This window comes from Mchenga conophoros, linkage group LG10 (assembly GCF_057382185.1).
Source record: "Mchenga conophoros isolate Kocher_MC1m ecotype Shallow Benthic linkage group LG10, M_conophoros_male_GT1.1, whole genome shotgun sequence".
Taxonomy (NCBI): Eukaryota; Metazoa; Chordata; class Actinopteri; order Cichliformes; family Cichlidae; genus Mchenga; species Mchenga conophoros.
Genome location: NC_140535.1, coordinates 24,861,023 through 24,876,611, shown reverse-complemented (window position 1 = coordinate 24,876,611; position 15,589 = coordinate 24,861,023). Strand labels below are relative to the sequence as shown.

The following is a 15,589-nucleotide window of genomic DNA, read 5'->3' as shown; positions in this document are numbered from 1 at the left end:
GACAGGGGCGGAACATCTAAAGATAAGATAAATAAATAAGCCATGCAAGCCCACGTGTGGAAACCATTCACACCCCAGAGAATGTCTGCAGTTTCCAAAATGGGCTCTGATAAGCAGTGATGGCAACAGCGAGATAGAGTGGAAGTGGCTGTCCATATCATGGGGATCACTGGTGCAGAAAATATAACTATAACTTGACAGAGATGCTGTAATGAAATGATAGTTTCATAGTGAGCACATATCGACTGAAACATCTAATGTAATGTGCCTTTTACTTTCCCCTCAGTACATGTAAAAGTTATCGAACACGTACATAGCTGTCTTAATTACTTTGTTTCATTTTATGGCTTTTAAAACAGCTTTGCTGAAATGACCAATTTTGTCGTCTTGTGTAGAGCCATACATTTTGTAAAGTTACTACACTACAAGTTTGTAAAGCTGCTACACGAAGATGCTTCTTGGCTAGTGTTCAATGTTTAACGGCTGACTGATCCTAATCTTGGTATGATTTATTGAAAAGGTTCACAGCTACTGTTGTTATGAAGTCAGTGTTGTATCTTTTGATCAAATCAGTTTTCTTTTGAAGGTAGGGCTATACAGCAGCATATAGACTGTATATTACTGTAACAGCGACACTGAGCATTATAAATAATGTATGAATGGCATTTTCAAATGCAAGAAAATCCTTCAATAATAGTCTAGGTGTGAAATTTTGTATACTAATACAAACTTTTGTACCATAGGATCTGAGTTGATCTGAATTGAAGCATGATTAATACTTTGAGATTTGTGTGCACGGTAACAGATTAATTAACTTTAACAGTTTTACATCTCGCTATGCTGATAAAGTGTCCACTGTTCCAAAACCTTATTTACTTGTTATGGAGCACTTTTGCCATAGCATGAATAAAAGCTGGTAAATCAGCGGTTTTACATTTGCCTCTAAGTCACATAAAGTTCAATTTGAAAATAGAATGGCTAATGGAGCGATACATACAGAGTAAGAAAGAAACACTTGTGGTGGAACTTTGAGAAAGGAAAAAAACACTGATGAATTTATAAAGGAGATAGATGGATGGAAACCAGTAGTCTACCCTTTTATATTAGCACTGGGAGTCCTTTAAACCTTTTAAGTGTGCATGTGTTTTCAGAGGTTTTGTCTATTGGGTATGTTTTAGTGGCTATGATAATTACACATACATAATCTATATGATGGATGCTCACAGCCACAGTTAGTAATATCCAGCTAGTTTCTTAAGAGAAAGAAAACACTCCAACCACATTAAAAGAGAAGGATGTGCGCTTGTGGTACTAATGACTGGACATATTGTGAGGTGAGCTCATATGTACACCACTAATGCTCCACTCCTCTCCATCTTCCTCTCAGTTGTTTACCATCATTCTCTGAACTCAGACAATTTGTTCAACTGGACACTACAAAGCAGGGGGTTACATTTGCAGTAAAAATATACATGAAGTTCCCATTTAGATTTTATTATAGTATTTTTTCTTGTCTGTCCCCTTGGCATGACAAACTATATATAGATGATATGTGGCAGTTGTGTGCATTTGTGTATGCAAACAGCAACAAGGACCTGCCATGATCCACTTCTATTCGAATATCACATGAGTGGCTAACAATACTCATACTGGCTATACCCACAAAGGTATAATTCGTATAAATACCAGGTAACAAACTGGTAGATAAACTTCTTCTACATAACATGGAAGCTCCACACATATGAGCAAAGCTCAAAAGGGTATTGAAACAACAAAATGTCAAAGGACCAGGAACTGGCGGGTAAAGCAGCAAATAGATAATAGACAGTGAGACAATATGAAGCCTCTTAACAATAATGAGCACCTTGAAGCAACTGTTATTGTAATTTGGTGCTATATAAATAAAGCTCAATTGAAACGAACAAGTGCTGATGAGCCCTTTCCATTGTAGGAATAAGACCCATACCATCAACGCTTTCAATGTCAAAATAGATATTGGCTTAAATAATAAAGTGGCCACAAGAGTTGGTATGGCAGTAACATCAATACAAACAAACTTCTGAGGGCACTGATGGTTCCATCTAAAGTCCAGCACCATGAGACTCCACCAGCCATGAAAAGAAGGATGGTGAGGATTAGTGAGTGTCAGTGCCAAGATCCAGTTGTGAGAGCCAATACATATTCCTGATGTATTCAGAACATTTCTGAATACATTAGGAAGATGGGTATTGGGGATGAACTGCTATGAGAGTGCCTTAGGCAGCAGAAGATGTATAGTATGTTGACAAGATGGCGCTGGAGTGACGGCAGCCTTTCCAAGTAGCTCTGCAACACCGCACCTTTTTTGTTAACTTTAACTTTTTTAGACTAGGCTTTTCAAACTTTTTTTCACCTTCGGTGCAATAGACTCAATACTTGAAATGTGCAATTCACTTGTATTTTTATTCCTATTTATTCTATTTATCCCCTTCGTATATTTTATTTATATTGTCTCTGTATTTATATATATGTGTGTGTGTGTGTGTGTGTGTGTGTGTGTGTGTGTGTGTGTGTGTATATATATATATATATATATATATATATATATATATATATATATATATATATATATAATATTCTGTAACTCTGTAACTTCTGTCGGTGCTGTGCTTTTTTGGAAAGCGAATTTCCCAGAGGAACCCACCCGAGGGATTAATAAAGTTCTATCTAATCTAATCTAATCTAGTAATGAAGAGGAGGAGTAAAATCTATGGGATACAAGCCCCTCCATGCAATGTATGCATCATCAGCAGATAAAGGAAGTGACTGAGATCAAGAAATCCTATCATTGGCCACAGAATGCAGTCCTGAAGAACAGCTTGAGAGCAGGCCCTTAACATTAGATCCATAAAGGTAGGATTCTACCAGAGAAGAATTATGAAAAGGTGCCCTGGAGACTGTTAAGCACATAGTAGCAGTGTTAAGGTTGCAAGCTGGAAAGACATACACTGAAAGGCATAACAATGTACTGAAGATATAGCACATGTCGTATACATGTGCCACATATGAATTCAAAGTACTTATGGAAGAGTTCCAAAATTTTTGAAAGAACAGAGCTTCGAACTAACCAACCAGACATGGGCGTGGCTGACATGGGGCTAATTATAACTGTGAGATCTAGCAGTTCTACAGTAACATAGGAAAGATGGAGTATGAGAACACTGAGAACTATCAGAGGCTGCTGGACCAGCTGGAGTAGAAATTGAAAGTAAAGCTGCCCAAAAGTAAAATGAGTATTGGGGGTTTAACTCGAGTATTTGCGAAAGGGGGGGGGGGGGGGGGGGATAAATGCAGCAATCAGTTTACTTTCTAAGCAATAACTAAATGACAACAATGACAAAAACTGACAAAACATGCATGATACATTTAAAATGTTTTCTTCCATTCTACTTCCCTTTATTACCCCTTTCCTCAAATAAATCACCCCATTTATTTATTTATTTATTTATTTACTTACAAATGTGTGTATGTATTTATTTATTTTTATTTATACAGTTTCCACTTCAGAATATGCCTTGATGTAGTTTGTAACTATTTAACTGAATACAGAAAGCTTGATTTTAATTATTTTCTTATTGGTATTTATTCTGTCAATTTATTTTTTGTTCTATAAATGTCTTTCAGAATGGATACAGAATATATCCATAACTGAAATGCAGTTATGGAGCTTTATATGCCTATCATGAACCAAGCAAACATTGTGGTACGAACAATGTGGTTTGTGTATAATAATCATGGATTACTACAACAATACTCTCACAGATACTTTTGTAGCAGGCTGCTAGATTACAAATAGCGTGTTTCATTTGAACAGTTTGTAAAGCAGCTGTGAAGCTGCATGAACCCTTAGCCATGAGTACAGAAAGTAAAGTTCCAGTCAAAATAAAATCATCTGACATGACAGTCATCGTAAAACTATGATAATCTTAATAACAGATAACTGTTACAAGAAGCATATTTGCATTACTGTTTTGTGTTAAAATCCATGTATTGTGTGATCCTGATGTTCTTTAAACCTTCATGCTATAATTCCCTTCATACATTAACACCAGATTTATGCCTTTCAGGGTGTAATGCACTTTAGCAGCATTGCAGGCATTCAGATGTATTTATCATTATTCACCATTAGTTCTTATTAAAGCTAAATTTCAACCACTTTTGTTTGGAGGTAAATTAAATTTCTTTGTGAATGAGTGGCACAGTCACTCATTTTACTTTAACTTTACTTTACTATTAAAGTACAAAGGAAGAACACGGGCTAAAAGGGACAAATTTAAATTGCTAGACATAAACCTAGAATTTTAAACTGTTAAACTGAGTCGACATATTAATTCAACTCTGATAAGAAAACACATTAATAAAAAAAAAAGAACACATTATGGTCATTAATGAATCAATTACTTACAACTTTCTATCTCAAGTGTGCAGTTTTGCTCATCCAGTGGATACCTTCTCAGGTCCATCATACAAGCAGCAGTGGTAGTTATCCTGAAAAGAAATCACAGCAAAATTAGAGAGCAAACTCTATTTTTTAACAGGGTAACTACAGCAGGGACTAGACAAAGATATATAATATAGATGCTGTTAGTTGTGAGAATCAACTTTTTGTTTTGTTTTGTTTTTCTTTTAATTGCCTCATTTTATTTACTTTTAATTTATTTTCTAAACAGTTTTGATGACCATTTGCTAGCTGCATGGCACTGAGTAACTGAACAAAATCCAAATCTTGTAAAAATAAAATAATACATAAATAAATAACCCTAAATTATTATTATTTTTTTTTTTTTTTAAAGACTGGAACGGTGGTAGTGGTGGGAACTCCACTGGGCATTATAGGTGAATAGCTAATCCTTATGTCCCAATTCTAGCTTTGTTTGGATAATCCTGTGAGTTCTCTGTTAGGTTTCACCTGGGATATGAATCACTGTGGGGTTTATTCTCTGTGAGACAGTGGTGACAGCAGCAGAAGAGAGAGATATACTGTAAAAGTCAAAATGAATGTAATAATGCCTTAAAATGCCATATGGGATCAAATTAACCTTATTGAAAACTTTGACTTTGTAGGTCAGTATTATTGTGTGAATAAAATGATGATGATGTTAGTGTAACTGGAATCAGCACAATAAATAAAAAATTTCAGACTGAAAGATCAATATTATACTTTCATTTGTTTACTTATAGCAGTTACAAAAAATGTCATATAACTTAAATAAGTATGATGTTACGTTAGTGTCAGAGTTTTATTTAAGTGTGCACTCGTCTTGTCAGACATCACCTTTTCATGAACATTACTGTTTATTGTGAGATGCTGCACAGACAAACAAAAATGACATAAATTGTACAAAGCTATTCTTTTAATAATTAAAAGAAGAATCTAAGTTCCTTTGAATATTAAACAAGGAAATATCTTTATTATAGCATTATTACAGCATGGTACTGATGGGTTAACACTCCTAACATACAGCTATATAAAAACCTCAAATATCTGAGTTGTTCAGTTAATACATTCCATTAAAAAAGTACTTTAAATGACATTTTCACATAATTTCCTGTTTCCAAGCTTAAATGGGACTTGGCTTTCAAATATAGCACCTGATGTGCCACAAATGAACACTTCATGACTCCATGGAGCATGCGAACATCAATAAAATGATAGATTATTATCTTCATGGGAAATGGTAAAGATAGATAAAACAGCTTGGGGGGAAAAGAGAAATGTTAGATTACTGCCCCCCAAGGCTTAACTTATCCTTTCCCTTTAGCATAATAATTCAAATGTGAAAATATGTCATGACTTCAAATGAGGGATGAGAGGCAATCTAAATAGAATCTTGGTGTTTTTTTTCTTTGTTTGTTTTGTTTAACATTTTTTATTAGATGGTATTTCTATGTTTCATGTTTTACACTCGAGGAATTGATCTCAGCAATATGTCAAGACCCTCTTTGACCACATAACTCTGACTCTTTTGATGTGAACCACAATCAGGAGCATATAGAGCTTTATAGTTCCACTACACATACTATTCTGATTTCTGACTTGCTGTTTTTTATAGCTATTAATACTATTTAATGCTTTAGTTTGTTATAGTTACTCCACAGTGTCGCATTCACCTAACACATGAAAGCTTTGAGACCAGGAGGAGACACAAATTTCTTTGGGGTTGCATCAGGAGAGGCATTTAGTGTAAAAAAAAAAAAAGAAAGAGGAAAAGAAAAAGAAAAAGTAGAGTAAATTGGGCATGTTAAAACAACCACTGTGTTAACCCTTTGTGAATAACAGAGCAACCTAAAGCAGTTTCTATCTTAATTTCTTGTCATGGATTATGAGAAATTAACCAAAGAAATGTACTGCTGTGGTAAATGTGCTTATATGTGTAAACAACCCTGGTCAAAGAACCAGAGCTTACTGTTTTACTACTTCTATCCTATCATATTCTGTGGATACTGTATCTATCACCATAAAGGCATTCAGCCTTTCAGTCAATATCAAAACAAATAGGCAGCAAGGGATAATAAGGGATAATAACAGAAGGCAACCATGAGTCAATAGATAAGGTTATGCTGTCCATCAGACTTTGTGAAAGGAACATAAGGATGAGGCTGTGAGTAATAGGCTGCCATTCTTTCCTTGACTCTGGTCTTGTGTGAGAACTTCACTCCCACTGAGGGAGTTGCCACAGAGCAGCACAGCATGGTGGGTAATCGTCTAGGCACACCTGACAACATAGATAAATTTGTGCCAGAGGAGAGGCTCATCTTGAGTCCAATCCTCTGTTACACAGCAGAGATAACCATGCTTGTGTGCCTCTGTGCCTCTTTCGCTTTCTTTGTTCTATCTCTCTTTTACTATGCCATTATTCAAACAGCCACTATAATGCCAATACATTTATATTCATAAATTACAAACACCTACTATACAAACACAGAAAGATTAATGGACATTCAAATTAAGGATATAATCAACATTACATGATATTATTTGTAAGCAAAGATTTGGAAACAATTATGCACCAGCGTTACAAGATTTTACTAACACCTAAAAGGCATCCCATAGTCTGTGTCTATGGCAAATATATTAAAACAAAATCCAATAACTGACAACATGTCTGCAAAGAAGCTAACAGCGGAATTGGAGACAATATTCTCCTTTTATGCTCCACTTGCTGGATTATGGGGCGTTTTAAAAAAGGAGACCTAAAACTTATCCCTGCCTCACTTAAACTGAGCATCCATCACATCAGTTATTCTTCTGTGGCCCACTTCCTACCATGGAGAGGGGAATAGGATCTTTTAGGAGACTACTTAGTTCAAACACCTTGTTAACTTCAGCATGTCTCACCTATTGGATAAAGTTTATTGACAACTTCAGTTTATTCTGGAACTGTAAAGATCACTCCAAGATACTTGCTGCCAATCTATGTCCTGCTCTTGGAACATCTAATACTAATTAAACTCTGTGAATAATTCAATTAAATTTTATTTATATAGCGCCAAATCACAACAACAGTCGCCTCAAGTCGCAACAAGGACAGAATACATAGGCAGGACACCATACATAGTCAGACAGAATATGCTCCTTCCTCCTTAACTAACTCCATCCACCCTATTATCCAAAGCTTCCAGAGGATGTCCCTGTAACAACCTGCAGCCAAGCCACCTGGCTGTGACAGGTGGCTTGGCCTGAACTCACTCACTGGTCAACGTTCCACACTGAAGCTGAGCCAAATTGAAGATATATTACGCAGCAGTGGTTACACACATCACCAATCAGATGCGTATCATAGATGAGACAGACTCCATGCCACTTGTCTAAACAGTGATCCTATGTGGCAAGATCAAAAGCATTAACCAAGTGTACTCAGAGTGCACAGCTAATGCATTTAATTTATAAAGTAATATATTACAAAAAATGATCTTGATTTTATGTTTTTAACCCAAGCCTGGTTAATCGAACACAACAGTGCTATGATTACTTTTCAAAAATCTCCTCTGCGTTTCCATTTCATAGTTTCGACTATAAAAGGCAAAAAAAGGAGTGCGAATGGGCATTGTATACAATGCCAGTGACAAGCAGCTTTCATAAAGAAGATGAATTTAGAAGCTTTCCTGCTTCTAAAATCAGGTAAAACTGAGGTATTTGTACAAAAAACAAGGTGATGCCTACCAGTGTAAGTGTCTAACCAGACACTTGTTGCTCTCCTTTTGTGCAGGATCTCTCAAATTACAAAAACATCCTGTCTCAAAGTGATGCTGAAAAACTAGTTCATCCATTTATTGCTTCTAGGATATCTATTGTAATTCATTTATTATTATCATGGTGTTCTAAAACCTCCCTGCAATGCTTAAGTTACTCCAGAATGCTGCAGTACTGTCAGGGACTATAAAGACCATATACAGTGGGGCAAGAAAGTATTTAGTCAGCCACCGATTGTGCAAGTTCCCCCACTTAAAATGATGACAGAAGTCAGTAATTTGCACCAGAGGTACACTTCAACTGTGAGACACAGAATGTGAAAAAAAAATCCATGAATCCACATGGTAGGATTTGTAAAGAATTTATTCGTAAATTAGGGTGGAAAATAAGTATTTGGTCACCTCAAACAAGGAAAATCTCTGGCTCTCACAGACCTGTAACGTCTTCTGTAAGAAGCTTTTCTGTCCCCCACTCGTTACCTGTATGAATGGCACCTGTTTGAACTCATCATCTGTATAAAAGACACCTGTCCACAGCCTCAAACAGTCAGACTCCAAACTCCGCCATGGCCAAGACCAAAGAGCTTTCGAAGGACACCAGGAAAAGTGTTGTAGACCTGCACCAGACTGGGAAGAGTGAATCTACAATAGGCAAGCAGCTTGGTGTGAAAAAATCAACTGTGGGAGCAATCATCAGAAAATGGAAGACATACAAGACCACTGATAATCTCCCTCGATCTGGGGCTCCACGCAAGATCTCATCCCGTGGGGTCAAAATGATCATGAGAACGGTGAGCAAAGATCCCAGAACCACACGGGGGGACCTGGTGAATGACCTGCAGAGAGCTGGGACCAAAGTAACAAAGGTCACCATCAGTAACACACTACAACGGCAGGGAATCAAATCCCGCAGTGCCAGACGTGTTCCGCTGCTGAAGCCAGTGCATGTCCAGGCCCGTCTGAAGTTTGCCAGAGAGCACATGGATGATACAGCAGAGGATTGGGAGAATGTCATGTGGTCAGATGAAACCAAAGTAGAACTTTTTGGTATAAACTCAACTCGTCGTGTTTGGAGGACGAAGAATACTGAGTTGCATCCCAAGAACACCATACCTACTGTGAAGCATGGGGGTGGAAACATCATGCTATGGGGCTGTTTTTCTGCCAAGGGGACAGGACGACTGACCCGTGTTAAGGACAGAATGAATGGGGCCATGTATCGTGAGATTTTGAGCCAAAACCTCCTTCCATCAGTGAGAACTTTGAAGATGAAACGAGGCTGGGTCTTCCAACATGACAATGATCCAAAACACACCGCCCGGGCAACAAAGGAGTGGCTCCGTAAGAAGCATTTGAAAGTCCTGGAGTGGCCTAGCCAGTCTCCAGACCTCAACCCCATAGAAAATCTGTGGCGGGAGTTGAAAGTCCGTGTTGCTCAGCGACAGCCCCAAAACATCACTGCTCTCGAGAAGATCTGCATGGAGGAATGGGCCAAAATACCAGCTACTGTGTGTGCAAACCTGGTAAAGACCTATAGTAAACGTTTGACCTCTGTTATTGCCAACAAAGGTTATGTTACAAAGTATTGAGTTGTATTTTTACAAATCTGTGTTTGTATTTAATCATTAGTTATTATTAAACTCTCTTCCACTCCCTTCTTTTCTCCTCTCTCTTTCTCTCCCCTCACCAACAATAGATTGTGGTGAATGGCTGCCCTTTCTGAGCCGGGTTCTTCCAGAGTTTTTTTTTCCTATCAAAAGGAAGTTTTTCCTTCCCAGTGTCCCCAAGTGCTTGTTCGTAGGGATTGTGTGATTGCTTGTCTTTCTGATATTGCAGGGTTTTTACCTTACAATATAAAGAATCTTGAGGTGACTGCTTTTGTGTTTATGGTAACGTATACGTAAAATTAGGGCTGTTCAATATAACGATATATATCAGATGGCGATATGAAAACGTCTATCGTTTCATATTACGCTACTGTTTGTTTCGTGGAGTCGCAAAATAAACTGTTTACGGCAATATTTTTCATCGTTTTGATGGTCACTGTAGAATTTCTTAAAGTTCTCTCTTTCTCTTATACTTAATATAATCACCCTACGGACGGACAAGCGACTGTTTTTATGTGTTGTCGTTAGCAACAATGACGGTAAAACCATCGCGTGGCTCTGCCGTCTGCTTGTTTATTTTCCACATAAACCTTTCACAATAAAGCTGAAGATCCTGTTGAGATTTTTCAAAATAAACCAAATCACGTGAAATAGTATGCACAGTGTTTACAGACGAGAAGCTAAAAAGAGCCATCAGGTAAAAAAAAATACTCAGAGAAAACTGCAGCTGTTTCAACTTATGTAACACTCGACTCCAGGTACACGACGCCCAGCTGAAAACACTTTACGGAAGTAGAGCTGCCGAGATTCACAGAATTTACAGAAAATGTAAAATTTTTGTGATCTATATACCGGTATCGTTGTCGGCACAATAAATGTCTTATATTGGGATATGAGATTTTGGTCATATCGCAATGCCCTACGTAAAATTAAATTGAATTGAACAGTACCGAATCTGAACAAACAACACTTAAATGTGGAGTTCCTCAAGGTTCCATTCTTGGACCTCCACCATTTAACGTACAGTATGCATGTTCCCTGTTGTTCAGATTACATAATATTATAATTTCCTATCATTGTTAGCCAGAATATACACAAAGAAAAAGAAAGTCTCTGCCAATAGAAAGTGTGACACTTAAATCTTGAAATCGTGGAGTCATTGGTTCACCTAATTTTCACAGCCACATAGCGGCAATTACAGTCTCAGGCTTTTCCCATCTTTTCCCCAGCTTTTTCCCATTTAAAGCAAATACAAAAAAAAAAGTAGGAGATTACTTAATGTTACTTATAATTTCAATATTAATATTACACATTACTATTACTTTACAGGTATAGTAAAATAAGATCAGACAGCTCTTATGATAAACTTAAGTATTACTTTTTAAATATTTTTGCTAAGAAAAAGAAATGTTGTAATTTACTTAGTTATTCAAAAAATGGAAAAGCCATAGAAAGAATATTTTAGGACAGAGGATGTGAAGAGAGACAGTGAGCAGTCTATCATAACATTTCCTTCTAATGCCAGTAAAGAAGTTCAAAGGGAAGAGTTCTAACATTAACATGCTGTTTCATATTACACACCTCAGGGATTACCACCCCACAGAGTGTGACGGTGAGGTTGTTTGAGCCTAAGAGGTTTAGATAGATTCTCCTTTTCTTTCTCTCTTGTCCCCTGTCTTTGTCAGCATTTATTTCACACTGATGGATTTACTGCTGGTGATGGGGCTCTGTGGCTTCCATGTGTTTAACCAAGGAGTAAATTGCCGGTTACTTTTCGGCAACTTTCTGATCTCTGTGTCAAGTCGGAGTCACCGGTGTAGAACTCAGAGCACAAGCCTCTGGCAGGGCTTTTAGAAAACATAAATGTTATGCATGTTTGTATGAGGTAATGTGTGAGCATGTTACGTAGCTGTTACACTGTAGAAGTGTGCATCAGATTGCCTATGTTTACTGCTGTCTTGCTCTCCATTTACCCTCTCATTTCCCCCAGTTGTTCCATCCATTAAATGATGCAAAGCCACATTTTTCAGTCTGCTTACACTCCCTGGTTGCTAAAAAAAAAAAAAATTCCCTGATAAAGCTGCCAACCACACTAAGTCCCATATGTTGCATCACCTGCAGTGACCCTCCATATTTTTCAAGCTGTGCTCAGAGATTGGCTTGCTGGATTGATCTAACTTGTGAGGTCAAATCAGGGCCAAGTAGCTTTAAGGGAAGAGACTGGATTTCAGGCCAAAGAAATGTGCGGGCTGTTGGTCACAATCACAATAAATATGAGTGATTAATGCGTTGCAATGATTTACTTTTGTTTTTTACTTAAATATTCTCAGTCACTTATTTGTACTCAATTTATGCTGGTCTTAGTTTATAGTAGTTGCAACAGAAACATTTGAACTTTTACAGTCAAAAACATAACAAATAATTAATTGTACAAAAACATTATAATTTAGTACAGTTAAATTATACATACATAAAAAAATAGTAGGACTCAGAGAAGTAGGTCCCTTTTATTTGGGGTTTTCAGTGAAAAATATCGTAAATGTTCCTTGCACTGTACTTGGAAAGGAGTACCCCTGCATAATTGTAGTCTAGCCATTTTCTGTGATTATAAACAAAATACTCCACTCTGATTGCTGGCAGAGCTCAGAGCTCATTGAAACAGTGAATGTGCTGTGCACCAGAGCTGCATTATTTGATATTTAAGATAATGACAGCATTTAGAGAGTCATCATTCCCCATAGCCAGCTGCTTTCCACCCACTGTTGTCCATGAAAATATAGTAAGTAGGATGCTCTAGGTAAAAGATTAACATTTAATCTTAATATTCAAAGACATTTTTTTGTTAATTCTCAATCAGGCATTAGTTGTGTATGCTAAGAGCTCTCCTAAAGCTGGGTTTAAAGGTGGGTATTTTTCAGTGATAAACACCCTATCTACCAACAAATACTCCCTATATATAACAAAGACAAAACACCAACTCTTGTTTTGGTTTCTCAGCCCAAAAATGCTTGCAGTCTTATTATTTTATATTTGCTTTTGCACAGGTAATATTTGCCCTGGAGTCAATTTTAGCTTTTTGCTTTTCTTGAAAGCAGCAACAATTGTGGGTTTAGTTCTAAAACATCTGCAGATGCTACATTTAATTATATTTTCAAAACATTTTTCTTTGTGACAGTACATCTTCCCGAAACACCACAGGTCACTGAACATGGTTGTAGGGATATTTATTTTTGTCATCCTGTAACTTCATATGCCAAAACTGCAGAAGTCCCTGCACCTGGCTTGTTTTCATCTAGAAATAAATCTTTTAAAAGCCTTTATAAAGCCTGAAATTGCTGTTTTATCTTTATGCGCCTATAATAACAAAATAGCCAAAATTTATTAATCTGTCACGGGTTTTGTTAGATATATGATGGACTTAGTTCAGACTGCTTCCAGTCTAACCTAAATCTAATCTTTTGAATTGCATCCACCTATCCATTTTTCTAAACCATTTATCCAAATAGAGCTGTAGAGATAGAGGGCACGTTCTAGAGAAGCTGATAGTCCATCGTGCCACTATGTTTTCGTCCTGATTTTATTATGCATTATTGTTACATTTTTTCATTCAAATATTTTTAATTGATGTCAGACTACAAGAATTTCCATTTGCATGAATTTCATCTTAATGCATGCTTGTGTCTACACATTTTTGTAGTCTAATTGAATTTATTAACATAATAAATTGAATAACTGCACAGCTTTAGTAGGTCTTCAGTGGGCATTAATATGCTGTATCTGCATGTGCTGTGTGGATTTATGAGCACTCACTGACCTGCACAAGATTCCATGACCCAATTTAGGATTTGCAAAAATCTGGTCATCCTACTTACATGATATTGAGTGTCAAAGGTGATGGATTTCTTCCCCCAATTTCAGTCTAATCCTACTCCATCCAAAGTAATATTTGCACTTTGTGTCAAGTTCTTCAGTGGATGGGAAACGTTCAAACCCATATTTCGTGTGATTATGGATTTTTTTTCCATTTGGATATTGCATCAGTGTGTTGATAGCTGTTCATTTTACATTTAACTTGGATGACCTGACACAAGAATGATTTGTACTATTTGAGTTCTATCTCAGTATAATCTGACCTTCACAATCTGCTACTGCCTCGAGCTTTCTTCTGTTGGGTTTTGTTCACTTTAGACATTCTAGACATGAAGCACTTTGGCTTTGAAGCAACAGAGACTTTTTGGCTGCTGCTCGATCCATCAAAGTTTAAATCTGGTAGGTGTCCATTATATGAAAAGTTTATTGAACTGTGTGCAAGATAAGACAGTATAAATGAGAAATATATCAGTCCAAAACTGTTAAATACAAATGAATTAAAAACAAACAAAGGAAAACATTTCCTCCCAATTATAAAGGAAAGGTTTGTCAATTAAAATATTTTTATTATTCTTACACTACACTTTTAAAAGATTACTAGTGATATATTTTGCAAATATAGCTTGCTCTGCATAATTAATCAAGCAATTGATAGTATATGATGGGCAAACAAAACAATAATAACCTAAGAAGTGTAGCTAAGTGAACCCTATGATCAGGCCATTGAAATTTGCTGATGATACAGTGCTCATAATTATCACTTCATCTGCCAAAAGAAGGAGGAGAAGTGGATTATCTGATGGTGCAGCTCTAACAACTTGCAGTTAAACATGCTTGGAGACACTGGGCTGCAATCCGTACTGACCACTCAAGCACACAAATTATTGAATAAATAATTAAAAAACAAAACAAAAACCCTACCAGCAGAAACTCAAAGCATTTTAAAATTATATTGGGTTTATTCTTGGCTCTTTGATCAATTTGCTATTTAATTCTTCAACCATGCTTCAAAAAATTTGAAAAGGAGAATTCTCTCCAGCCTTTGTGCACCTTCAGGGTCAGGGAACATACAGGTAAAGTCATCCTGACCCCGAACATCTCTAGACAACCTTTTTGAGCTATCTCCCTAGCTGAAAAGAACAAATGATTTTGTTGATTTTCTTTCATGATTGGCCACGTGATTGGATTGTTAAAGTGGAGATCCTCTATAATGCAATGTGGCATAACATTTGAAAAAATCTTATAAAATTTAGAGTATTTATAGACAAATTCACAAATAGAACAATACATCTCTAAAGCTTGTGTATGTTGTTTTTTTTATCCCATTTTCTTTCATTTTCCCTTTTTTGCATGAGAGCTTTGGATTTCTTCCATGAAAATTGACTGTTGATTATTCTGATTTTAGCACAAGACAATGTATTATTTAGAATTTTCCACATAGTGCTTTCTTCTTCCATTTCTTCATCTCAGAAAAAATGTCTTATTCTTCCTTCTCCATCCTCTTTATCCAACAACAGCAATGAAGAGTATCACAGAAAAATATAATAGCAAGATTCCATTTTAATCCTCTTCTTAACACATCTCTCATCCTTTGTCTTGTGCTCTCTCAATCTCTATTAAATTTCACCGTCCCAGAGCAGATCCGGTTCATCGTCATGGTAGCCATTAAAGTGTTATGATTTTCAATAACATTTTATAGACTTTGGGCATAAGAGGCCTATTTACAAAATGAAATGATGAGACATCAGTGAGGAGTAAGAAACGCATGGTCATCATGTTAACTCAGAGAGGTTGAAACTCAGTGGAATGATCAATCAATTTATATAGTGCAACTAGGATTTCTGCTTCGGGTCTCTGGGAAAGAGCTAGGTTATGTCATA

At 36.6% G+C, this 15,589-nt stretch overlaps 1 protein-coding gene across 1 annotated transcript in view; it reads right to left on the bottom strand.

Annotated features, from left to right (window-relative positions):
- The window catches only part of gabrb2b (gamma-aminobutyric acid type A receptor subunit beta2b), a 64,278-nt gene that overhangs the window by 19,721 nt on the left and 28,968 nt on the right, over positions 1-15,589 (bottom strand). Inside the window, exon 5 of the mRNA XM_085289538.1 lies at positions 4,445-4,527. Within this exon, the coding sequence (XP_085145664.1) occupies positions 4,445-4,527 (83 nt within the window). The remainder of the gene's footprint in view (positions 1-4,444; positions 4,528-15,589) is intronic.